Source organism: Adiantum capillus-veneris, chromosome 3 (genome assembly GCF_014529385.1).
Source record: "Adiantum capillus-veneris isolate H3 chromosome 3, ASM1452938v2, whole genome shotgun sequence".
NCBI lineage: Eukaryota > Viridiplantae > Streptophyta > Polypodiopsida > Polypodiales > Pteridaceae > Adiantum > Adiantum capillus-veneris.
Genome location: NC_140933.1, coordinates 103847026 through 103872125, shown reverse-complemented (window position 1 = coordinate 103872125; position 25100 = coordinate 103847026). Strand labels below are relative to the sequence as shown.

Below are 25100 nucleotides of genomic sequence, written 5' to 3'. Positions count from 1 at the left end.
AGATACCTCTCCTAGCTAGGCCCTCACCCCCTCATCACCCTCCACCCATGTCTAATGCCCCTGCCTCTTCTACACACCAACAAACCCCACAATAGGCATCCCCCCTGCTTCACCCTCTATCCCTCATGCCCTTGCCTTACCTACGATAGGAGATAATTAAAACACTCACTAAAATGTACTCATTTGTACTTATTGAGTGAAAAATTGGGCACAATTTTCCCTATGTATTGATCATTGTATAATGTTTACAAAAGTGTTGTGTACATCTTCTTAAGAAAATGGCATCATTGTATAATGTTTACAAAAGTGTTGTGTACATCTTGTTAAGAAAATGGCATTCATATGCCATCTTGGGTTTAGTGTAAAGTGCTTTGTTACAACGATCTGTGAAACTAGTCTTTGTATCAAGCTATACGACGCACAACATCCAGTCTACCGTCTGCAATCTGTGCACATACTATCATACTTTACTTTCTCTTGGGTACCTACAACACAACAAGTGGAATAACAGTTGAGTCGACATGATCACAATAAGAACATATATTCCGTAGAACAAAAACTAGTGGATGTGTAGTATAGTCCCTTTCTCATGCTGCACTTGAAAACAAATTTTGCAGGCATGTCGAGGTTGATCTCACTAAGCAAATCCTCCTGCACTTGTCTTAGGGTGACATTACTTCTAACGCTAACAATTGTCACCAACTCATTTTCACACATTACTTCAATCGCCCCCAAGGGATTACTAGCATCATCACATAGGTCCTGGTCTATATCTACCAAGTGACCTTTTACCCGATGTCACCTTATGTAGTAGAAAGAAACTATGAAGTTTTGTGATGCTATCATACACTTGCACACAATTGGTTGTTTGTCCACCTTGCACAAAATGCCCTCAGAATCATGGATATCCTAAGCGTCATCTAGAAAATCAAGGCAGTTTTTTGACTTGCAGATAAACATGGTCTCTGTCTTTCTAACCTCTTCATCATGAAAGAAGTGTATAAACACATCTAATGGCATGAAGTTAGAGACACGTACCTACTTGCTTGCAATGAATATTAAATATTTAAAATCTACTTTGTGAAGCACCCAAGGTTGCGTGGGGAACTAGCCTTATCGGAGAGTGCTGTGATGAGCTCGACCATCGCTCTTGCTTACATGCATTGCAATTTTTGCGAATGATCACTTCCAAACAGAATGCAACCTTGGAAAATCTTGTATGTACGATAGATCATGCTTTTAAACAAGTGATAAAATCACAAGGCCTGGCAATTTGAGGCAAGCGAGAATTCCATCAAGATAGAAAGGCAAAAGAGACATGATCAATGAGAAGCAAACACAATGAAAGAGATGCTAAAGAGGCATGAACAATGAATAGCCAACATTTCCAAATTCATAGCCTAAGTAATCTTCTATTTTGAAGCCAAAGTAATCCTTCTATTGTGATAGCCTAATGCCCCTAATTTTTATTTTCTTAGACAAACCAACACAAACACAAGGCTCTCTCCCTCCCTATACATAGTGTTGTGTAGGTGCACATATCTCTCTCTCTCTCTCTCTCTCTCTCTCTCTCTCTCTCTCTCACTCACACACACACACACACACACTTTCACATAGGTTGATATATTTCTATTGAGCCACTACTTGAAAGGTTGCAACCCTCTTCTATAGTTTCTATCACGAGTGCTTGTAAAGTGAATAGAATGTGATTATGGCATTCAAGATGTTGGGTTTTTTTATACATGCAGTAAGAAGTCTCTTTGAGCATGTTGATTGAATGATCTATGTGACATGGTTGTGTTGAGGAAGCTTTGGGTTGTTTACACTATGAAAAGAGGAATCTTTTCCTTAAATGTAGTTGCCTATGCTTACATCTTGAAGGTTCATGGCATTAAGCTACTAATCTCACCAAGAAATCCTCCTAATTTCCGTAACGTTGCTGAGGGCATTTAGGTACTGCTGGATATCTTGAAGTAACTTGACGTCATTGTGATTGATGGCATTGAAAATGACACGGAGTAGTTGAAAAGTTTGCTTGCATTTTGCTCTTCAAGAATAACTCCATGCACTTTCTGGCGGTGCAATCCAAGGGACAGTGCAGCTGTGATGGGAGATGGCTTTCATTCTACACTCTGCATGACAACAGGAGGTTGCCACCTATCAAGTGTTGACCTCTCTCTCTCTCTCTCTCTCTCAGGTATCTTGGGATAATTTCCTATGATGTTAAAATTCTATCCTTCTTCTCCCTCCCTCTCTCTCTCTCTCTCTCTCTCTCTCTCTCTCTCTCTCTCTTTTGTGCTTTTGTAAAGTAGAGAGAGATTCTACTTCTCTCTTGCCCGCTCTTACAAGAGGGCCACAATGCAGGACATGAAACAATAACTACACACTCGGCTTCAAGTCTTTTTTGCAAGCATTGCAAAGGTTGTGGAAATTTGGAGGATTGCTTGGTGAGTTATGAAAATTGTTGTAAAGGACAGGAAACAGTTACACACTCAGCTTCAAGTCTTTTCTATACACTTAGTTTATTGGGTGTTTCTAGAAGCAAAGGTTCTGTCATTGTGTCGAATTTGTTGTTTTGTTTGTGCAGGTTTTATAATTTGTAGAGTGAAAACATAGTGCTCAATGTGTCTTTCTTGGTTGTTTTGGCCTCAAACACATACTCACATGTACTTATCCATGTATACTTAACATTTACAAAGAATGTGTGTCCTACATTGTCTCTCCTAAAGTTAAGATGGAGCTCCAATGTTCTTATTGTGTTGGTGCTACTATGTAGCACATAAGGTTTCAAATTTGCTAATATTTTCCTATAAGCTATGAAAACCTCAACTTCCTAACATCAATTTACATCTAAATGTTTGTTTTTTTGGTGTCTTTTTCAAATCGTCAATGGGGATTTTGTTGCACGTTTATGTGATGGATCTTTCAGTGATGTGTTCTTTACTGAGTTCAATGGTCCTTGTTTAATGAAGAGATGAAGGATATAAAAAATGGTGTACAATGTACAAAGACTAGAAATCTTACATGAATTGGCTTGTAAAGGGTGGCTTTTTCTCTTGACTAATTGCGGGTGCAAAATATCAATGCCGGATGATCTTTCTTTGCTAAGAGTTTTCTTTTTCTTGTTATTCTTGCAAAGGTATACAATTTGAGCAATCAAACCCTTTATGGGATTGAAATCTTGTGCAGTTCAAGGAAGTTTAGTGCATGGGGGTTTGAGTATTATACTTGTTATACTTGCAAATGTATACTTTAAGCAATCAAACCCTTTACGAGGTTGAAATCTTGTGTAGTTTCAGGAATTTTAGTGCATGGAAGTTTACTATTAGCCACATCACTAGCCTCATCACAAATTGGATGGATATAGAGGTGTATTAAGACCTAAGATGATGTCCCTAGCATAGATAGTTTATAAATATTATTAAAAATTATGATTGTATACTGAAATATAAATATCTCAAGCTTAGAAGGCAGTAAATGGATTTACTAAGTACTTAATCAACAATCACAAAAAGAGACATGCTCTTTCATAAACATGGGATATAGGTATGAACATGGTGATTATCATATCTAGTTTGATAACAATGCTTCTTATTTACATAGTTGTTTAAATATAGTATTTGTATCTTAGATAGTCCACATTCAATTGATAGCATTGTGATAAATATTTTGAAGAAATTATGACTACATTGTTTTCTTTTTTTAATTAAATACCCTTTTTCTTTCTGCTATATCTATTTGAAGGCAGGCCTTGTGATTTTATCACTTGTTTCTATTTTAATCAGCAAACAGAGAAGGCATCTCTTAGGGTGCGCACATGCACCCATATTTGCTCGTCGGTCGGTGAAGATTCTATGCTGCCCTACCACAAATTTGGACGTTAGCGTATCGCCCTTCGAACGTGATTCTGTCCTCGCAGTAATCGGAAAGTCATGCCCCTCCCCTAGCCGTTTGCAACGATGCTCAAGCGATGGCAAGCTATTTTTAGTGATACCTACATGTGCGACCTCCTGAGCGTTGCAGATCCTTTACGTAGCGTGCCTCGCCATAGTTTTTGTACCTGATACAACTACTCCAAGTGGTGCAGAACCCACCAAGGTTGACAAGCACTGCATAACCCTTCAAGGTTGACACGATTGTCACCAGTTCCAGGCCAATCCTTTGGCATGTGCGCAAGCTGACGGCCGGTGGTGTCCGGTGAAAATGCTACCGCCTATGCATGTGCGCAAACAGGGTCATAGCGACCGGTGGAGATTTCCTGAGTTGTGAACGGTCGGCAGCCTGCATGTGCGCAGGCTATCTATAACCAATTGCCCTTTGGGCAGGCCAAAAAATTCAAAAGAGCTTCGCTTTGGGAGTCGGACCATCGATCCCATGCCCTTAAACCCGTGGCAGATAGACATGGATTTTGCCAGGCAGGCATGAAATTTTTCTGCGCGGCCCCCGGATCGATAACTAGCCCGCGATTTTCGCTGTAGAGTCCCTTGCTTTTGCACAGTGCTCCTCTCTCTGTCTATGCGTTTTACTCTCGACTGCTTCCCCTGAACCCGGCCCCTGCTTCGTGGTCGCCATGGATGGAGAAATCGAAGACAGCATCAAGCTTGCTGTTCATGTCGCCGAAACAGGACACTACTTCGAGCTCAATTGCCCCACCTCTACACCCGTTCACGTCCTGCAAACCTGTATAGCGTCTGCTGTTCATGTCAATCCTCAGGACCAGCTTCTGCTATGTGGGCACATGCGTCTCGAACCACAGCGGACGCTTGCTTCCTACAGGCTTTCTTCTGAGAAGTGGAATGTTTTCTTGTTCAATCGTAGTCGGCTTTTGGGAGACTCGTCTCCTCCGGCACCAGAGAACGTTCCAGTCAAGGAGCTCGTCTTACCCCCTTCACCTCACACATCTCTCCGCTCACATCCCCTCAGTGACCTTGTTGATCCTGCTGTACATATGCTCCCCTCATATGAAACACAGTTTAGTTACCACTTTCAAAAGGGTAGTACCTTCTTCGCCTGTAGTCGGGACAAATTTGAAACTTGCAGGCGCCTGTATAGAGAGCAGCAAGTGCAAGTTTTGGCAATGGATGCTGCTAAGAGTAATATGAATCACTTTTTTGAAATGATACAGCAGAGCAATGCAGAATTCTTGAAGCGGTTCTATGCACAGCACAAGCAGCATGCAGGCTCGTTAATCAACTTTGATCGGGACTTGGAGCGATTAAGGGCATGCAAATTGCACCCTTCTCTCATTTCAGAAAAGCGCACTTCTCTTTTGGAATGTTTAGACGAGGCAAGGTTGCGGAAACAGATGGAGGCTTGTGCCAGTTCTCACAAGCAACTGCAAACGAAAGTAATGCAGTCAAATGCATTGCATGCAGAGCTTGATTGTAGCATTCAAGATTTGTTGAATATCACACCAACTGTGGACCTTCAGAGATTAGGGCAGCTCATTACAGAAAATTCTCGCATGATGGAGGAGCAGCAAGTTATTTTACAATCACTCAGGTACTTTTGATAAAGCTTCTATTGATTGCACTTCTGTAAATGTGGACAGGTAGCGTGAATTCTTGATTCTCAGTCTTCAGATTGGTAGCATGCGTGTGCAGAGCTTCTCTTGGCAGTTGTTGATGGTCAATTGTTTGGATCAGGGTGGTATGTATTGATGTGATCATTCTTGGCACGAGAAAAGCCAGTCAGATTCTTGTTGAAAGAAATCGCTTGCTATTTCTGGAGTAATCAAGGTTCACAAATAACAAATTGTTGTTTAAGTTGCATCATAATCAAGAGTAAAATGAGAAATCACCAAGGCCAAAGTTCCTATGCTGGAGCTGCACGATGGAAAGCACAAAAAGAAAATGGACTAAAATGTGCGAGTTGAATGAGAGTTTGGAAAACCAATTTTTACATTGCTTCCATGCTGAAAGTGATGGTACACTTTGAGGGACTAAACCCTTGATGAGGAACCATGGTCACGTCGATGCCTGAGACTTGTCTTCAATAGAATTCAATCCTTTATTCTTCTATTGAACGATGAACGAAAAAACTTTTTTCTATAGATAGAACACGTTGTGGTATTGCTTTCTATGTAAGAGCGGTAAATGAAAAGCCCCATACCTTCTATTTGTGCGCAAATGAACATTTCTTGACCAAATATCTCAAAATAGTCATTGGCCTTGGATGGCCAGCGTCTAACAAAGTCACAAGCCTCAATCTTAAGATGCGGAATTCTTTTGTCAAATGATCCCCTAAACTTGGGAGCAATGTGTGACATGAACATACTCTTATAGATAGTCGTACATGCACGTCACTTTTGGGTGCCATGTAGACATCTTGCAACTAATTTTGAGCCAGCGTAAGACCATGAAAGTATAAGGGGTGATGTTTGGTGTTCCTTTGAGCCTTTTTGAACAAATGTCAACTTTTGAGTAGTCCATTGGATTAGATTGTACGTCTCTAACTGTCCACACAAGGGATTGTAATGGAGATATTGTGAAACCGTCTCGCCAATTGAACAAGTGGTGAATCATCGCGAACACCACCACAACTGATTTGGAAGGGTAGTGAAATGAACACGCGGAGTGGATCTCTCGGCTACACGGACTGCCTACATACATGCGTCGGACGAACCACCTGACCATAGCCACCATCCGGTAGCTACCCCGTGTTGGGGCCAGCATCCAAGGACGTAGGCGTGTACCTGTAAGACCGAGTGTCCCATACCACCTAAAACCGGCCTGTTCAATCCAAAAAGGGCGGTAGACTTTAAACTTAAACCTTATTTGCTTTCACCCATTTAATTTGTCGTCCACTTTACCTGAACTTTCAATACACAACAAAGGGGAGAGGGATACAGGCTGCTAGATTGCACCTGTATGATTAGACCGACACCAGATTGGCCCCTAGCTTTCGGTATTTCTTTATTGTTCAACAGAGGGAATAAACGTTGTGGTTCCCTACAAGCTGCCCCGCACACACTTGGCTGAATTTCAACTGTTCTGGCCCGATTTCGGCAGCATAACTGTACTAGGACCCTTCACAGTCAGTATTCCCACGCATTGACTGACTTTCCCGACGCATACGGGCACTTTGCAAAACTTGGCGAGAATCTGCAGCACGTTGAATTCTCTGTTTTCAGCCCTGAAAATGCGCCAGATCACCTGTACAGCGGTCCCCTCGCGTCCCCGAACCTCCCTGGGGGTATTACGGACCGTTTAGGGCCAAAACCCTAAACCTGCAAAAATACACAGCAGGCTGTAATTTACTGTTTCGGGCTCCATTTCGCGTGCCGGTCGCATCGGTAGCAAGTCCTCGAGCTCCCGCACCTGTAGTGCTACTTGCCCTTTGAATCGGACGAGATTTCTGGCGTGAAACCTCTCCGAATTCACCTGTACCTGCGAGGGATTAGCCAGTACCTGTGCAAGAGGCTCTTGCCTCGGCAATCGCGCATGAACCCACACAACTGTACATTGGTCAAATGAAAAGCCCACTAGAGGGGCATAACATACTGCCATAGAGGAGAGAGAGAGGGCAGTGCGTAGCGTGCAGGGCATCACTCCTGGCACCGCACTGTACATAGGAGGGAAAGCAAGCACTCCATAGCTCTTAACCTGTGACAGACTGAAAATGAGCCCTTCTCCTCTCTAAAATCAGCGCCCCCTTCTCTTGCATGAGGAAAGTGCACCAGAAGGTGCCACTTGGCACATTTATAAGCATTTTCCCATTTCGGGGTTGCCGCCTAAAAATCTCCCAACCGGTCGCCCAGTTGACTTCACGGCAGAGTAAGAAAATGTTCTCCTTGTTATTCCGGAGGTAATGATGCAAACACAATTCAAGTCCCAAAATAGGAGTTCCCTAAATTTTAGGAGATGCTGTCATTGTATCTTTATAGGTCATCTGACCCTCTTTGTACATTGCAGCCACACCCAGAACTGAAATGTAGCCTCTGTAACAAAGGATTCCGGTTTGGCTAGTCAATGACCCCACTTGGCTAACCATAGTCCTTGTCAAACTTTAGTGCTCTCTTGTCCTCAGGCCTGGACTCCCTCTGGACAGTTCCACACTAGCTATGCAATGCAGGGCAGTTAGATTTCCCGAGGGGTGTTTCCAAAAAGTGAAAGTAAATAGATAATAAGAAAGAAATCAACAAAAAGGATAGATAGTAGTTACACGCTGGTGACATACCCCCCTCTTGAAATCTCAAACGTCCTCGTTTGCATCTATGTCGTACATGCTCCTAGTCAACACTGATGTATTCAACACCTATCGACACATGTACGACACATACATGCTCATTGTCAACCGTGGTGTATTCAACACCTCGTCGACACATGTATTGCCTGCGTGTGAACCCTGTCCCAATGACATAGTGGTAGCTTCGCACTCTGCCATTGCTTTGAGTCACTAACTTTCCAATGACAAAAATGGTAGCTGCACATTTTGCCACTGTCTTATAGTACACGTTGGATCTCGTAACACTTTCGAGCATACCCAAACCGACAGTTTAAGAATGCAGTTACACATATACTCTTTAATAGAAGCAATTACTGTATCCTTGACAAACTGACAAGAAATACTCACTTCTATAGCACTAACCACACTTTTGGACATTCCATAAGAGCAATTGCCAAACTGACAATCTGTACAGCTCTAACATTCATGTAACAGGTATTTCATTTGAGCTCACTTTAAATACCATGTACATCATTCGTTTCAAAAGCCATTGTCACAGTGACAATCCATGTAGCTCTGAAACTCAAGGGGTCAAGGTAGGTTGCAAATCGAAGGCTTCCAGGTAAAGTGATAACACAGTTGGTGACTCTGCAAGTTCACCTTCTTCCATCCACTTAGCATCCATTGGTGGATAGTTTCTGAACTTTACCAAGTAACGCCTAGTAACCTTGCCTTTCACTTTTCTTTCCTTATGTGCCAAAATCTGTTCGGGGACCAAGATCTCGTCAAGTTCCTTGACTTTCGGCTGATCTTCAGCTGGCATATCCTCTGGCACATCACCCACATAGGGTCTGAGAAGACTCACATGAAACGCATTGTGAATCTTTCTACTGTCAGGCAATTTCAGCCTATATGCAACATCACTTATAATGTCGCACACTTGAAAAGGCCCATAGTAACGCATGCTGAGCTTTGGAAACAGTCTTTCCTTGCCCTTCATCTTCTTTAACCTTGCCTTTTCAAAGTGCAAAAGCACCCAATCACCAAGTGAATATACCACTTCACGACGGTGACGATCAGCTTCTTTCTTTTGCTTTGCCTGAGTCTTTTCTAAGGCCACTTTGACCTTCTTGTACATTTCATCCATGTCCTGAACATACTTATCTGCTTCAAATATCTTGTCCTTTGTATGCAGTATGGGAGGAACTTTCTTGCCACCTTCAACTATCTCAAAGGGTGCCTTGCCAGTTGATGAATGCACTGTATTATTGTATGCATACTCCACCAATGGCAAATACTGCTCCCACTTTCATTTATGCTCTGACACATAACACTTCAGCAGATCTAGGACAGTAGAACTTGCCTCTTTTGACTGCCCATTTGTTTGAGGATGAAATGACGAAGAGAATTTGAGCGTGTGCCCATATTCTCAAACAAGCTTCTCCATAACAAACTTGTCATACGTGGATCACGGTCGCTAACAATCGACTGTGGCATGCCATGATACTTGAAAATATTGCTCATAAACAAGCGTGCCATCTGATCTGGCTTTATCTTCTTCCTGACATGAATAAAATGAGCCTGCTTGCTGAATCTGAAGTCATCTTTTCCTTTAAGAGATTAAAAGCTGAAATCTCTTTCTGTGTCCATCTAAAGGTGACTGCCTTCTTTTGAAGAGCATGTAAAGGTGAAGCAATCTTAGCGAAATTTCGGATAAACCTTCTGTAATAGGAGCATAGTCCCAAGAAACTTCGGACATCATGCACCGTCTTCAAATCTGGCCATGACTTGATCGCTTCAACTTTTGCAGGATCCATTCTGACACCATCCTTTGAGACAACGTGTCCCAGAAAGTGAATCACTTTTCTTTGCATTGATGAGCAACCTATGACTGCGTAGCTCTTCGAACACAATGGCCAAGTGATGCCTATGCTCCTCTTCATTCTTTGAGTAGACTATCATGTCATCAAAGAATATACCAACAAACTGCTGGTGTGGACGGAAAATTCTGTCCATCATCCTATTGAACGTAGCAGGAGCAGTTGTGAGACCAAAGGGCATCACTAAAAATTCGTAAAGGCCAAACGTTGTTCTAAAAGCAGTCTTGTGCACATCCTCTGACCTAATGCGGATCTGATGGTACCCACTCTTTAGATCTATCCTGCTAAACATAGCTGCTCCTAATTTGTCCATAATATCATCAACTCTAGGTATAGGGAACCTATTCTTGATGGTATTCTTGTTCAGTGCACGGTAGTCTATGCACATACGCCATGAGCCATCCTTTTTCTGCACCAACAACACTGGAGAACAGAATGGAGAAGAATGGAGATGAACTGGGCTGAATCAGCCCCTTTTCTAACAGCTCCTGTACTTGGCCCATTATCTCTTTCTGCTGAGCCGCACTAACCCTGTACGGAGGCTTATTTGGTGGGCTACTGCCTGGCACCAAATTTATCGCATGGTCCTCGGGTCTCTCTGGCGGTAATTGAGACGGTAATGAATCGGAAAAACAGTCACTATACTGTTGTAAAAACATTGACCTTTCTTTATCTAGCATATATAAATTTGATTCATCACAATCTGACACTTCACGTGCAAAAACCAAGTACGCAGAAAGATGTTTTTTCATTACAGAAGTAATAGCAGAAGCTGATACAGTGGGAATAGACTCCCCTTTAAGCTTTACATCCAGAATGTGAGTCTTTCCCCTGCTCTGTACAGTGATCTTTTTGTTGTAGGTATCCATGAGTCCCTGTACACGAAACAACCAAGGAATACCTAACAACACATCACATCCGTCCAGTGACATGATGTAAAATTCTTCAGCATCTACATAGGACTGGATATGTAGACGTAACTTTCCAATTATGGGTGTCACAGCCTCTGTATGGCCAGGACATGCCAAACCTGCCCCATCTCTTCAGGTTTGATTCCCAACTTGGAAGCCAATTCTGGGGAAATGAAGTTGGCTTTGGCACCTGGATCAAAGAAGATAAGCACCGTTTGATCCCTGACCTTTCCCCATGCTCTGCAAAGCTCACTTGCATATGAATTTGGCTTATCGCCCACCATATCTGACACTAAATCAGCCATGGGCTTCTTTTCTTTCTTGTCTTCCTTGTCTTCAGAATCAGCTGGCCTTTTCTTTGTAGGACAATTGTAAGCAATGTGGCCAGGTTGCTCACAGATAAAGCATTTGTTCTCTGACCTCAAGACCTTCTTTTGCTCTTCCGACTTGCGAGGAAAACGTCTTTTCCATTTCTTCGCTGGTCCCTTTTCTGATTCAGCCGTAGCTTTATCTTTCCCTGCATTGGCTGGCTCCTGAGTCACTTTAGGAACTTCCTTGTGGAACTAGAGGAAGAGGAACTATCGGACTTGTCTAAAGACAAAGATAAATTGGGTCCATCCTTGAACTTCTTGGATTTACTAGCCACCTCGAAAGTAATAATTGGGGTAATCTGCCGATTTACTTTTCTTTCGAGAGTGCTTTGTGCTTTTCATCAATTGACTGATCTTCTTATTAAGAGCTTTGTTAAATTCTTTTTGCGAGTGCAACTTTTGCTTTTTTGCACTCGTTCTTAGTAAATGCTCTCTATGTTCAGTCTCGGCTCAGGAGAAAACAATGATGTCATCAAAGAACATTCCCACAAATTGGCGATACACTCTATGTAAGGTGCAACGGAAGTGAATGTTGAACTTTGCTCAAGATGAGTGCTCCGAACTATGCTCAAGGGTTCCTTTTACTTACGGAAGTGAGAGCCTTCCGTTCCTTTAGTGAGAGAGTGCAATGATCACAAACAAAGTGAATGACACTGTGAATGAAGGTACTGTGTGTGTGTGTGTGTGAGAGAGAGAGAGAGAGAGAGAGAGAGAGAGAGAGAGAGAGAGAGAGAGAGAGAGAGAGAAGAATACGACACCAGACAGTTCTCAGACCCTCCTCCAAGGGCCCCCCTCTCTATGGCGAGAGAGGTCTATGCTATTGATTGCACAAATCTGGTACAATCGTCTAGATGCAATGGACTTGCGGACGATGTCGACGACAATGACGACGACGACGACAAGGACAGACTGGAATCTGAAAATGCTGACTTCTGCTGAATTCTGACACTATGTCGGTGAGGATGGCGATGGCAATGACGCGACGACGATGCGCTGAAAACGCAAAGCTGAAATCTGCGGACAGCGGGCTGAATCTGGAAACGCTGACTGATCTAACGGTATGGCGAGGATCTACTGCGGGTAGGTGAGATCTACGAGGCTAGGGGCTAGGTCTGTTGTGTCTAAGTGCTGAAAACTGAAAACGCTGATGCAATATGCTGATCTGACGCCCAAGACGCTAGGCAATCTGCAATCTGCAAAAACACCATGTAAACTGTAGCCAAAACGCTGGTCTTGATCTGCTATCTGCTGAAAACGCTAGGTTGGTTCTGCTGTAGAAAACACTAGGCTGATCTGCAACCAAAACGTAATCTGATTCTTGTTGGTTGGAAAACGCTAGGCCTCCTGCCGGTCTTGCTGAGAAGGTGCACTGCAAGTTGTTGGGACTTCTGCTGCCTCTTTTGCCAGATAGTGCTAGCGCTAGGTTTCTTTTATAGATGCTTAGCAAATTTGCCCTACCCAGTTTTCCAACAAAGTCACTTATTGAATAATCAGTGAAAAATAGATAAATAGGGAAATTGGGTTGCACTGTAAAATGCTCCTGATGGGTACTGACTGTCATGTTGATGTCATGCTGTGTGCAACCAGAGGATATGCAACTACTCTAAGCGCCTGGACATGCACGGCGTACGCACAGGCTTACAAAGGTGCCAGAACACTTCCCTAGCTGACCTGAACCCTAGACATGAAGTAGCTTGTCCACATGCACATAGGGTTAGATGTGCACGTGACACTCTATAGATTTGATCCATTATCTGGTTGAACGTTGCAAGAGCATGAGTGAGTCCAAAAGGCATCACCAAATACTTGTACAATCCAAAGGACGTCTTGAGCGTAGGATCAATTCTAATCTAATAATAGTCACATTCAAGATCAATTTTACTAAAACAAGTAGAACCTTGCAATCTGTCAAGTATATCATTGATCTTGGGTATTTCTTGATGGTGACCTTGTTGCCCAATGATCGATGGCAGATGCATATCCTCCAAGATTCTTCTTTCTTTTGAAGCAAAACCAGGTGACACATCCAACCCTATGTGTCCGTGGACAAGCTACAGCATGACCAGGGTTCAGTTCAGTCAACTCAGTCTAGAGTAGGAAGTGATCTGGCACTTTTGTGAGTGTGTTCGCAGCCAGCCGTGCATGTCCAGACACTTGATTTAGATGCATATCCTCTGGTTGCACACAGCATGAACATCAAAACCCATCAGATTCTATTAGGACTATTTTTACAGTGCATAAGCCTATTTTCCCTATTTTGACATTTTTCACTTAATTAGTGACTTTTCTTGGGAACTAGGTAGGGAAAATTTACTAAGTTTGTATATATAGAAACCTAGCGCTAGCACTTTCTGGCAGAAGAGGCAGCAGGAACTCCAGTTCAACAGGCACCTTCTCAGTAGGACCCCCAAGACCTAGCGTTTTCAGCCATCTGCAAAGCTAGCGTTTTTGGACAGGACCAGCAGCCTGGCGTTGTTGCAGTTGCAGATCAGCCGGCGACAACAAAGGACAAATCAGCACTAGCGTTAGTGGTTTGCACCAGCAGATCCACAGCGTGTTTGCAGCAGGACCCATTTTCAGCCCTAGCGTTTTTGGTTTGCAGATCAACCTCAGTGTTTTTGCAGATCTTCGCGACGGAATCAGCCCTAGACTCAGCGTTTTCAGTTTTCAGCAGTCAGTTTCTGCAGCAGATGAAACCGGCCTGTTCAATCCAAAAAGGGCGGTAGACATTACTTTAAACCTTGATTTAGCTTTCACCCATTATTAGTCGTCTATTATACCTGCGATATAGTGACACAAGAGAGGGGAATGGGATACAGATGCTAGAATGCACCTGTATGAGAAGACCGACACCAGATTGGCCCCTAACTTAGGCGCCCCTTTCGGTATTTCTTTATTGTTTAAAAGAGGGAATAAACGCTGTGGTTCTTTCCAAGCTGCCCCGCACAACCTTGACTGAATTTTGACTGTTCTGGCCTGATTTCGGCAGCATAACTGTACTAGAACCCTTCACGGTTAGTATTCCCACGCATTAAATGATTTTCCCGACGCATACGGGCACTCTGCAAAACCTGGTGAGGATCTGCAGCACGCTGAATTCTCTGTTTTCAGCCCCGAAAATGCGCCAGATCACCTGTACAGCGGTCCCCTTGCGTCCCCGAACCTCCTGGGGGTATTAGGGTCCGTTTAGGGCCAAAACCCTAAACCTGCAAAAATACACAGCAGGCTGTAATTCACTGTTTCGGGCTCCGTTTCGCGTGCCGGTCGCATCCGTAGCAAGTCCTCGAGCTCCCGCACCTGTAGGGCTACTTGCCCTTTGAATCGGACGAGATTTCTGGCGTGAAACCTCTCCGAATTCACCTGTACCTGCGGGGGGATTAGCCGCTAGCTAATCCAGTACCTGTACAAGAGGCTCTTGCCTCGGCAATCGCGCATGAACCCACACAACCGTACATTGGTCAAATGAAGAGCCCACTAGTGGGGCATAACATACTGCCAAAGGGGAGAGAGAGGGCAGTGCGTAGCGTGCAGGGCATCACTCCTGGCACCGCACTGTGCATAAGAGGGAAAGCAAGCACTCCATAGCTCTTAACCTGTGACAATTTTTGCAAAACAGCCCCTCTCTTCAAATTCAGCGCCAACTCTCTCTTGCATTAGAAACTGCACCAGAATGTGCCACTTGGCACATTTACAAGCATTTTCCCATTTCGGGGTTGCCGCCTAAAAATCTCCCAACCAGTTGCCCAGTTGACTTCACGGCAGAGTAAGAAAATGTTCCCCTTGTCATTCCGGAGGTAATGACGCCAACACATTTTCAGGTCCCAAAATAGCAGTTCCCTAAATTTTAGGAGATGCTGCCATTGTATCTTTCTAGGTCATCCGACCCTCTTTGTACACTGCGGCCACATCCAGAACTGAAATGTAGCCTCTGTAACAAAGGATTCCACTTTGGCTAGTCAATGACCCCACTTGGCTAACCATAGTCCTTGTCCAACCTTAGTGCTCTCTTGCCCTCAGGCCTGGACTCCCTCCGGACAGTTCCACACTAGCTATGCAATGCAGGGCAGTTAGATTTCCCGAGGGGTGTTTCCAAAAAGTGAAAGTAAATAGATAATAAGAAAGAAATAAACAAAAAGGATAGATAGTAGTCACACGCTGGTGACAGCAGAACCCCCAAACCTCGCTGATCTCACCTTCCTGCAACAGATCCTCGTCGCATGGTCAGATCCTGCGAAGTTTGCAGATTCAGCCCGGAGAACGCAGATTTCAGCATCTACGTTTTCAGCGCGTCGTCGTTGCATCGTCGTCATCGCCGACAGAGTCAGAATTCAGCAGATAAAGATTTGCAGATTTCAGCCCGTCTCGTCGTCGTCCTCATTGTCGGCAAGTCCAAGCATTGTAGAGATTTGTGCAATCATAGGTAGATCGCTCTTGCCATAGAGAGTGGGGCCTTTGGAGGAGGGTTTGACAACATTCTGGTGTCTTATTCTCTTCTCTCTCTCTCTCTCTCTCTCTCTCAGTCTCGTGCATCTTCATGCACAATGTCTATTCACTTCGTTTGTGATCACTTGCACTCTCTCTGTCACAAGACGGGCACCACGTGCCAATATAAAAGAACAGACTGAACAGACTTTTAGCACTCAAATAACAACTGAACTGAAATAGAGAGAGAGCACACGCGACACGGAGTGGCGGAAATTCACCCCAGAGAGTATTGGCCCCAAACCGTGGCGCCCCTTCGGGTATTTCTTTATATTGCATCAACACAGTACAAGCCGGTACTCCAGACTCTGCACCTTCTCCAGGAAGCATGCCAGAGAATGAGTCCTAACCTCATATTTAAAGGCCCTTGGCCTAAAAGCAATTACAGTGAAAAGCCTTCAAACTTAAAAGCATTTGGTCCAAAAGCAAAGCCAAAAAGCTGCTAGCGTAAATCACAGAAATCCGTACAGCCTGCCACGTCATCGGCCAACACAAAACGCGGAAATACGTACAACCTACCACGTCATCATGTCAGCACAAATTTCGGAAATCTGTCTGTTGCCCTTAGGGTTAGGGTTAGGGTTTCTGCAATTTTAGGGTTAGGGTTTCCAGAATTAGGGTTTGCAGGTTTTAGGGTTAGGGTTTCCAAAATTAGGGTTTCAGCAGTTTGGGTTTCTGCTCTCGGGCAACCACGTCATCTGTAAGTTGGCTCCATTCTTTAGGCTTTGACATGTCAGCGGTTTGTTACACTCTCATTAAAGAACGGAAGGCTCTCCCTTCCCTAAGAAAAAGGAACCCTTGAGCACAGTTCGGAGCACTCATCTTGAGCAAAGTTCAAACATTCACTTCCGGTGCACCTTACATTGGTATCAGAGCTTTGGCAGTGTTTTGTATCACTCAAGGAAAGAACCACAAGAATTTTTTTGCTTGTTGCGGTCGCACGTAACCCAAGTCCTCTTGGGCATGTCGATTCCTAATCATGTTTTTGAAGAGTGGCAGGAAACCCAAGAAAGAAGGGCTTGTCTAGTCTCCCGTTGTGCCTCTTTTCACTCATTGAGAGCGGACGGTGCACGTAGCGGCCGGCCAATGACGCGAGGTGGGAAAAAGCAACCTTGGTGTGAGCGGAAGGCCGCCAAGGGGTGCACCCGCGGAAAAGAGCAGAACTCGGGTAAAGAGAAGATGCTTCTCTAACACAGATTGCAAGCGAAAGAAGAACCTCAAGACCCTCAAGACCCTCAAGAACCCCAAGAACTTGGCCAAGTTCCTTGTGAACTTAAGAACCCAGGACCACAAGAACCCACGACTTCAGTGGATGGTCATCACTCGAAGCAGAATGGATACTTCGCTTGGAGGTGATGAGCATGAGAGAGGCGAAGAAGAATTTTCCCACCAGGAGGTTTTTCCGACCCTCCCTCTTCCCCATCTACGCCAAGGATTGCACTAACTCCTATGGAGGAGTTGAAGCAGATGTTTATGGAAAGAAAGCTAGAACGCGAAGAAAAAAAAGCAGAAAGAAAGGCCTACGAAGAAAGAAGGGCAGCCATAGATCGTGAATACGAAGAAAGAATGGCAGCCATAGAGCGTGAGTACGAGCGCGAGAACAAAGAAAGAGAAGCAGAATTTGATCGCGAGAACAAAGCAAGACAAGCAAAGAGCGACCAACACATGAAAGAGTTCTTGCGACTCTTTTCTATTGTGCAGACGTAGTTTGAACAGAATCAGGAGAAGGAGACTCTTTCCGTCGCTTCTTTTCCCAAGCCTGACACACAGGATTTGCATGATAAAGATAAGCAAGATGATTTGAATGATACTGATAAGCATGAAGAATTGAATGACAATGACAAGCATGATGATTTGGATGACAATGACAAGCATGATGATTTGCATGATCAAGATGTGATTTCTCACAAGCATGATGATTTGCAAGAAGATGATGTGATTGTTCACAAGGATGATGGTTTAGTAGATACTTCTTCTAGTGAAGCTAACCTCATTGCAGATTCGATCAATCACGAAGAACCGATCTTGGCTCTCGAGTCGAGGTCCACAGAACCCCCACATAAAGATTCAAGCCCTCAGGAAGCACCGATCTTGGCTCTCGAGCCTAGGTCCACAAAACCCCCACTGGAAGTATTATGTGTTCGAATGAGTAGTCAGTACGCATTGTTCGAGTGTTTCATTCGTGATGCTTTCCTGGTTTTAGTCACCGTCCTTATGTGATCCCTTTTCCTAGGCATGCCATATTGTACGTTGAGCACGATCCACTCATGAATGAGCACGGATGTATGCGGATTTCTCATGAAAAGCTGACAAGTATGCATTCCAGGAAGTCACATTCCATGTCTCTTCCTTTGCATGACACAGTCGTAGAAAGAGCACGAGAAGAATTGAGCATCAAGCATGGGCATGTCCATTGTGATTTGCCACAATTGATTGATTTAGATCCGAAAGATGAGTTTGGATTTCATGTTTTGCATGTGTTTGATGAACGGTTTGGCACTCCGTCTCTTGTTTCATCTACATTGCATGCACAGTCTTTTAGGAAGATTAGAGTTTTTCAATTCACTTTACATGGAATGGGTATGTTCATGTCTTTGTGTTGGAAGTGGTTTCAGGAATTTTCAGCCTCATAGATTCTTGAAGAAGGTAGACGCATGACTATAGACGAAGTGGAAGCATTGAAGATGACTTTGTGTCGCTTTCGGCGCCGCCCAAAGAAGCAAGCGTTGCAGACCTTTATGAAGTTCAAGTATCGCACGACCCACACATCAGAGTGGGCCGGCGAAGAGTCCTTTCGAGGATTCCGGATGTTGTTGGCGATCTCCCTCGTTGCCATACAGTTCGGTACTAGTACCTCACTTTGAAAAGGAGGGGATGTTACGTGACACATCCAACCCTATGTGTCCCTGGACAAGCTACAACATGACCAGGGTTCAGTTCAGTCAAGTCAGTCTAGAATAAGGAGTGATATGGCACTTTTGTGAGTCCATTCGCAGACCGTGCATGTCCAGACACTTAGATTAGATGCATATCCTCTAGTTGCACAATCAGAACCCATTAGATTCCATTAGGAGCATTTTTACAGTGCATAAACCTATTTTCCCTATTTTTGACATTTTTCACTTATTTATTAAGTGACTTTTGTTGGGAACTAGGTAGGGCAAATTTACTAAGTTTGTATATATAGAAACCTAGCGCTAGCACTTTCTGGTAGAAGAGGCAGTTGGAACTCCGGTTCAACAGGCACCTTCTCAGCAGGACCCCCAAGACCTAGCGTTTTCAGCCATCTGCAAAGCTAGCGTTTTTGGACAAGACTAGTAGCCTGGCGTTTTTGCATTGCAGATCAGCTAGCGACAGCAAAGGACAAATCAGCACTAGCGTTAGTGGTTTGCACCAGCAGATCCACAGCGTGTTTGCAGCAGGACCCATTTTCAGCCCTAGCGTTTTTGGTTTGCAGATCAACCTCAGTGTTTTTGCAGATCTTCATGACGGAATCAGCCCTAGACTGAGCGTTTTCAGTTTTCAGCAGTCAGTTTCCGCAGTAGAACCCCCAAACCTCGCAGATCTCACCTTCCCGCAGCAGATCCTCGCCGCACAGTCAGATCCTGCGAAGTTTGCAGATTCAGCCTGGAAAACGCAGATTTCAGCATCTGCGTTTTCAGCGCGTCGTCGTTGCATCGTCGTCATCGCCATCGTCACCGACATAGAATCAGAATTCAGCAGATAAAGATTTGCCGATTTCAGCCCGTCTCATCGTCGTCGACATTGTCGGCAAGTCCAAGCATTATAGAGATTTGTGCAATCATAAGTAGACCGCTCTCGCCATAGAGAGTGGGGCATTCGGAGGAGGGTTTGACAACATTTTGGTGTCGTATTCTCTTCTCTCTCTATCTCTCAGTCTCATGCACCTTCACGCACAGTGTCTATTCACTTTGTTTGTGATCACTTGCACTCTCTCATTAAATAACGGAAGGCTCTTCCTTCCCTAAGAAAAAGGAACCCTTGAGCACAGTTCGGAGCACTCATCTTGAGCAAGTTCAAACATTCACTTCCGCTGCACCTTACATGGTGTAGTGTGCTGGATCAATCCTTTCTCCAAAGGTCCTTTACTTGGCTCATAATCTCTTCCTGTTAAGCTTAGCTCACTTTTTAGGGGGGTCTATTCGGAGGACTACTGCTAGGGATTAGGTCGATGGTGTGATCCTCTGATCTTTCCGGCGGTAACTCGTGAGGCAAACCCTTTGAGAAACAATCGTCTTGAGCTTGCACAAAACTTTACCGCTCTGACTCTTAACTCTGACAAATTGGAATCCTTGTTGTCGTCCTCATTATCGAGAAACATTGAGTAAACAAAAAGACTTGATTTCATTGATTTAGAAATGTACGAAGCCAATATAAGGGATACTTATTTGCCTTTCAATTTTACATCAATTACTATTTCTTGGTCCTTGCAACTGGATTTTCACCCCATAGTCCACTACACCAAATCTTGAGTCCAAGAAAATAATGAACTAACCTGAGATCTGAAACTTCTAGGCCAAGGTCTGCTCTGCATGGCTACTACTAATCTTTTACATAAAAGATGACAATCGTCAGTTAAGCACGTTCTTTGAAAGTTGAGGTCTATAGAAGACCAGTGAAAACGATGGCGTGAACAAAGCATCAATCTTCTGTTACCAAGCACATGAAGCCTGCTTCAAGTTCTAGAGAGCCTTCCATGACCTATAAACTTTGTTTGTCGATTCTGGGATTTAGAAACTCGGAGGTTCCTCTACATACCTCGTAAGGTCAAAGGACGGTTAGTAAGAAGGAACCAAAGAACTCGGTAGTAGAACAATGGAACAAGAAGTGGTGTTTATGTCAGTTTTATATCTGATTTTGTCACATGCATCATCGGCTGCATTTGACACTTAAACTTGTCAAAAAAACTCTTTTCAGGTTTGTTCAGCTTGAGTCATAACAAGATTTTAAATTTTCTTGACAAATTACTAGCACTCGAGCTTCTTCTCTTTGTAGTACAGTAAAAACTTTGTCAAAAGGTACTCAGCATGTCAAGGAGGGTTTTTTTGAGAATTTGATTTCAAGGTTTTCTTCGTCTCAAGTGATGTTTAAATATCATTAGTTTTGAGTTGTTTGTTTAATTCTGCTATTTTCATTTGTGCAGAAAGGACGTGGATACAGTCAAAAAGCTCGTGAATTCCCTTGGTTCATTGCAGCCTCATGATGCTATTGCTGCCCTTGGTCCCATGTATGATGTTCATGAAAAAAACCAGCTCCCCAAGATCGAAACTTACCATCAAAGGTTGGAGAAGCTTCTAAGTTTTTTCAGGGCAAAGAAGAATGAGATGAGTGTGTGTCTGCATACATTCATGCAGAGGGTAGCGGCTTTGCAATCTAGTATCCGTGATATGCGTAACCAATTGTCAGCATTCAATGAGGCAATGAACCAAGAGGATGATTTATTTTCTGATCTTAAGCTAGTCTGTAAAGTCGGTCCTTGCTACAAAGCCTGCCTTGCAGAGGTGGTGAGAAGAAAAGCAAGTATGAAACTTTACATGGGTCAAGCTGGTCAAATGGCTGAAAGGATGGCAAAGAAAAGAGCGGATGAGGCTGTCAGGCGGGATGAGTTTCTGCGTGCACAATGTGCCATTCTTCCACGTGACTTATTAGTTTCCATGGGTCTATTTAGTAACCCCAGCCAATGCATTGTAAATATTGAGCCTTATGACACAAACTTGATTGATTTTCATATCGAAGAGTTGGAGAGGTATGCTCCAGAAACATTATGTGGACCTTATTTGAAGGCTTCTGTCACTAGTAACACTCTTGAGAATGATCACCTTTCTACAAGTTTGGAAGAGGCTTTTAATGCAAATCCTAACATAGAAGCTCTTGATGAAATGTCTGCTGAAATTGCTGGGACAAGCAAGTTAGAAGTGGAAAACGCATGGCTGAAAGCAGAGTATGCCTCGGCTATTGCCCTGCTCTGTAGTATCGACTCTGACTTTGGGTCCTTGGCCTTTAGTGACAGGGATGAAGCTCAGCTGAGTAATGAAGCACTAGTTGCAAAAAGAACAATGGAAGCTTTGGCTTTGAAAGACGACCACGCTAAACATTTACGGAGCATGTTAAGTGCCAGTCAGATGCAATGCAGTGCGTATGAGAAGCGTGTTCGAGAGTTGGAGAAGAGGCTTTCAGATCACTATAGTGAGCTACATGGGCTAGCATCAGATAGGTGCACAGCCTGCTCTCAGAATACCGAGGTTTCTGGGTTAACAGGTGAAGGGAGGATACCTAATCCAGATTGTCCGTTTGAGCCTATGGATGAATGCACAAGTGATAGGAAGCCTGCAGTTACTGTGAAAAATAACAGGGTGGAGCCCACATTAGGTGGCGATGACGAGGCTATGGTTGAAACTTGTGGAGGATCAACTAGAGATGTGGTATGTGAAGTCCAACATGAAGGAATTAATTCTGGACAGATGCAGCTGCCAACAGGCTTGGAAAGGGAGGTCAGGTCTTGCTTTGCTGAGTCCGAAGTTACAAAAGCTGAGGAGTTAGTTGCCTTGCAAGAGGCAGTACTGCAGGCAGGGAATCGCTGTACTGCTGTGGAAAAGAGGCTTGAAGTTGCTTTAGAAGAGTCGGCTGTTTTGAAGGAAGAGCTTCAGAAGAAAACAGCTCTCTTGAATGAATGCTATGTAAGTTAACACTCTTATATTTTCACCTTTGTTTTCACTCATGTTCTTTCTAAACTAGGATTACTGCCCGTCAGATGAATTGTGCTGGATTGGAAGGAAACCTGCTCTTGGCACGAGATGAAGCTCGGACAAATCAGTGTCTTGCCACTCGCAAAGCAGCAGAGTACAACTCTCTTCGTGCATCTAGTGTGAAATTACGAGGCCTGGTCGAAAGACTGAGGCATTGTGTTTTCTCATCGCAAACGGGCCTTCTACAGTCCTTGCAAGCATTTGCAGATTCTTTGGACAGGTCAGTTCATATGCTTTTTTGTAAGGAGGCCCTCTTAACAGGCTTTTCTTTTATATAATTCATCATTTTGATGGACGAAGTCGCTTGTGTTTTTGAATGAACCAGGCAAGGTAGCAGGGATGATGTCACAGAGGAATTCAGTAGGTGTGTGCATATATTAGCTGAGAGGGTGGGCCAGCTTGCGCAGAAGGAGTGTAGGCTTGTCCAGTCTTCTGGGTGTGTAAGCAATAGTGTATTGGCTGCCGAGTTGAAGTCGAAGATGGACTTTTTGAAGGATCAGTATGAGAGGCAGAGATTGCATAAGCAGGTGTGAGTGGATTCTGTCTGTCTAAATGGGGTCTGAGTTATGAGGATGGTGTGCAGATGATGGAGTCCTTGCTTGTAGGTGGTTCCAATTGTTGGGCCTTGAGTTAGTAACAAATGGGTGTTCTTGATGCTGCAGAGATGAATGAAGAAGCACAAAATGCTCATGTTCTTCATCTGCATGAGCTTGCTCTGAACTCATTACGCAACAGGAGAGAATGGAATGTATTCCAGTACATGCAGAAAAATTGGCCAACATGGCTGAAAATACCCATTGCTGCCTAATAATAGGCCATGGAGAGAAACCCCTACTGTTGGACCTTCCCAATCATGTCAACAGATTTCGATAATGTCGAAAGTATTGGCAATCTTACGCCTGGCTACGAATATGCTGGCATTCGAGATTAACCCCAGGCTTTCGTGTGTTACTATAGCCTTCGACATGTAGGTAGTGGACATAACATTTTAGCTCATCTACCTACTTTGTATAGGAGCTCGGATGCTTTTGCACATGGTTGTGTATAGGACATTGGAAAATGTGCAATTTTGTGTAGCTTAAACCCATATTGGCAGGTTCAGGCTTGGCTACGAAGTCGACATCCTGCTCCGTTGTATATATGATTAATTCGACCTTCTGCCTATTCTTGGGGGAAACGTGTCTCTATATTTGGTAGCCCAAGACATGTTGAGATGGTGTCTTTTACCTTTACTAAATCAAGTCAAAGATCACATCCATACTTGTTTGCAGCAAAGTTGGTAAAATATTTCCTTAACATAGGTGAAACTTTTGATATCCATTATGTGAGCTCATCCTTTTATCCCTAGATTCCTACTCCATTGATTCCTCTACAACTTTGACTTGTGCACATAAAACCTTGAACACAATATTCAGAATAGACTCCTTGAACTTATTGGCTTATCAAAGGAGTGACCTTGGAGTTTACATTGAGATAGAAGTTCATATTTACGATTACAGGAGCAAGAAAAGAAAAGGCAACATTCTAACTGTAGCTCTCCCTCAATATCCATTTGACTTTTATCCCAGGATCAGATTAAACAACAATTGTTATGATGGAGTCCACTATTTTGCTTTGGATCAAATGACAGCATTGAGGCTACACCTTCAAGAATGAAGTACTGTACAACTACTATCTACTTTATCTTAATATCGAAGGCCGGTCCTTATCCACAATGAACATGACCTTTCGACAGAAAACATGGAAGCACCGTAATCTACAAGCATATTTTCTTATGGTTCGTGAAAGAAGTGATTACAATACTAAGCATAGCACTACTAAAAAGTGTTGCTCTGATTGGGGTATTACAACTTGAGGTGTTATATTTCATGTGGAATGTTTCATTTCCTATACGAGTGGAAGCCTCAAGTAGGCACTATCATCCCGCCACAAGAAGATTTAGAAATTCTCATGTAGGAAAACAGAGTCTTTTTCAATGTTTTTCATACAATGCATAACATCATGAGCTTTTGCTCGAGAGGCACCGCATACCTAGCTAGGTACGATTGGGGGCAGGGGACCATTGCACCCCCCCCCCCCCCCCCCCATCGAGCTGGTGGTCCCCTAACCCCAATCGTACCTAGCTAGGTATGTTGTGCCTCCCTCACAAAAGCTCATGATGTTGACAATGTGGAAATTATTGTGAGAATTTGTCCAAAACTTCTTGTGCCCCCCCCCCCCCCCCCCCCCCTCTCTCTCTCTCTCTCTCTCTCTCTCTCTCTCTCTCTCTCTATATATATATATATATATATAGTTTTCATGGCTTCTTGAACTTCATGTTCACATTTTATTGACTTTAGGGCACTAAAAGAGTGCCTAGGGCCACCCTAAGGGGTCATCCTCATGCAAATGCTGAGGAAGCCCATCTATTTGAATCCATACTACGAATGGGGAAGCCCATGCAAAGTCAGGTGAAGCTCATACAAAGACATGTAAAGCCATACACAGCCATGCAAAGGTTATGTGCATGCAATGCATGCTTAG

The 25100-nt window shown here is 43.7% G+C and overlaps 1 protein-coding gene across 1 annotated transcript; it reads left to right on the top strand.

Annotated features, from left to right (window-relative positions):
- Positions 1-4376: 4376 nt before the first annotated feature.
- LOC147461423 (autophagy-related protein 11-like) lies at positions 4377-23773 on the top strand. Its single transcript, XM_086508987.1, has 5 exons — positions 4377-5502; positions 20975-22508; positions 22583-22797; positions 22903-23104; positions 23240-23773. The coding sequence occupies exons 1-5, from the start codon at positions 4571-4573 to the stop codon at positions 23243-23245; spliced, it is 2889 nt and encodes a 962-aa protein (XP_086365113.1). The 5' UTR covers positions 4377-4570; the 3' UTR covers positions 23246-23773.
- Positions 23774-25100: the final 1327 nt, after the last annotated feature.

Excerpts from the sequence above, each read along its gene's own strand:
- LOC147461423 (XM_086508987.1), top strand. The coding sequence starts at position 4,571 with ATGGATGGAGAAATCGAAGACAGCATCAAGCTTGCTGTTCATGTCGCC. Across the intron at positions 5,503-20,974 it reads GTTATTTTACAATCACTCAG|AAAGGACGTGGATACAGTCA; the intron begins GTACTTTTGATA and ends TCATTTGTGCAG. Across the intron at positions 22,509-22,582 it reads CTCTCTTGAATGAATGCTAT|ATGAATTGTGCTGGATTGGA; the intron begins GTAAGTTAACAC and ends ACTGCCCGTCAG.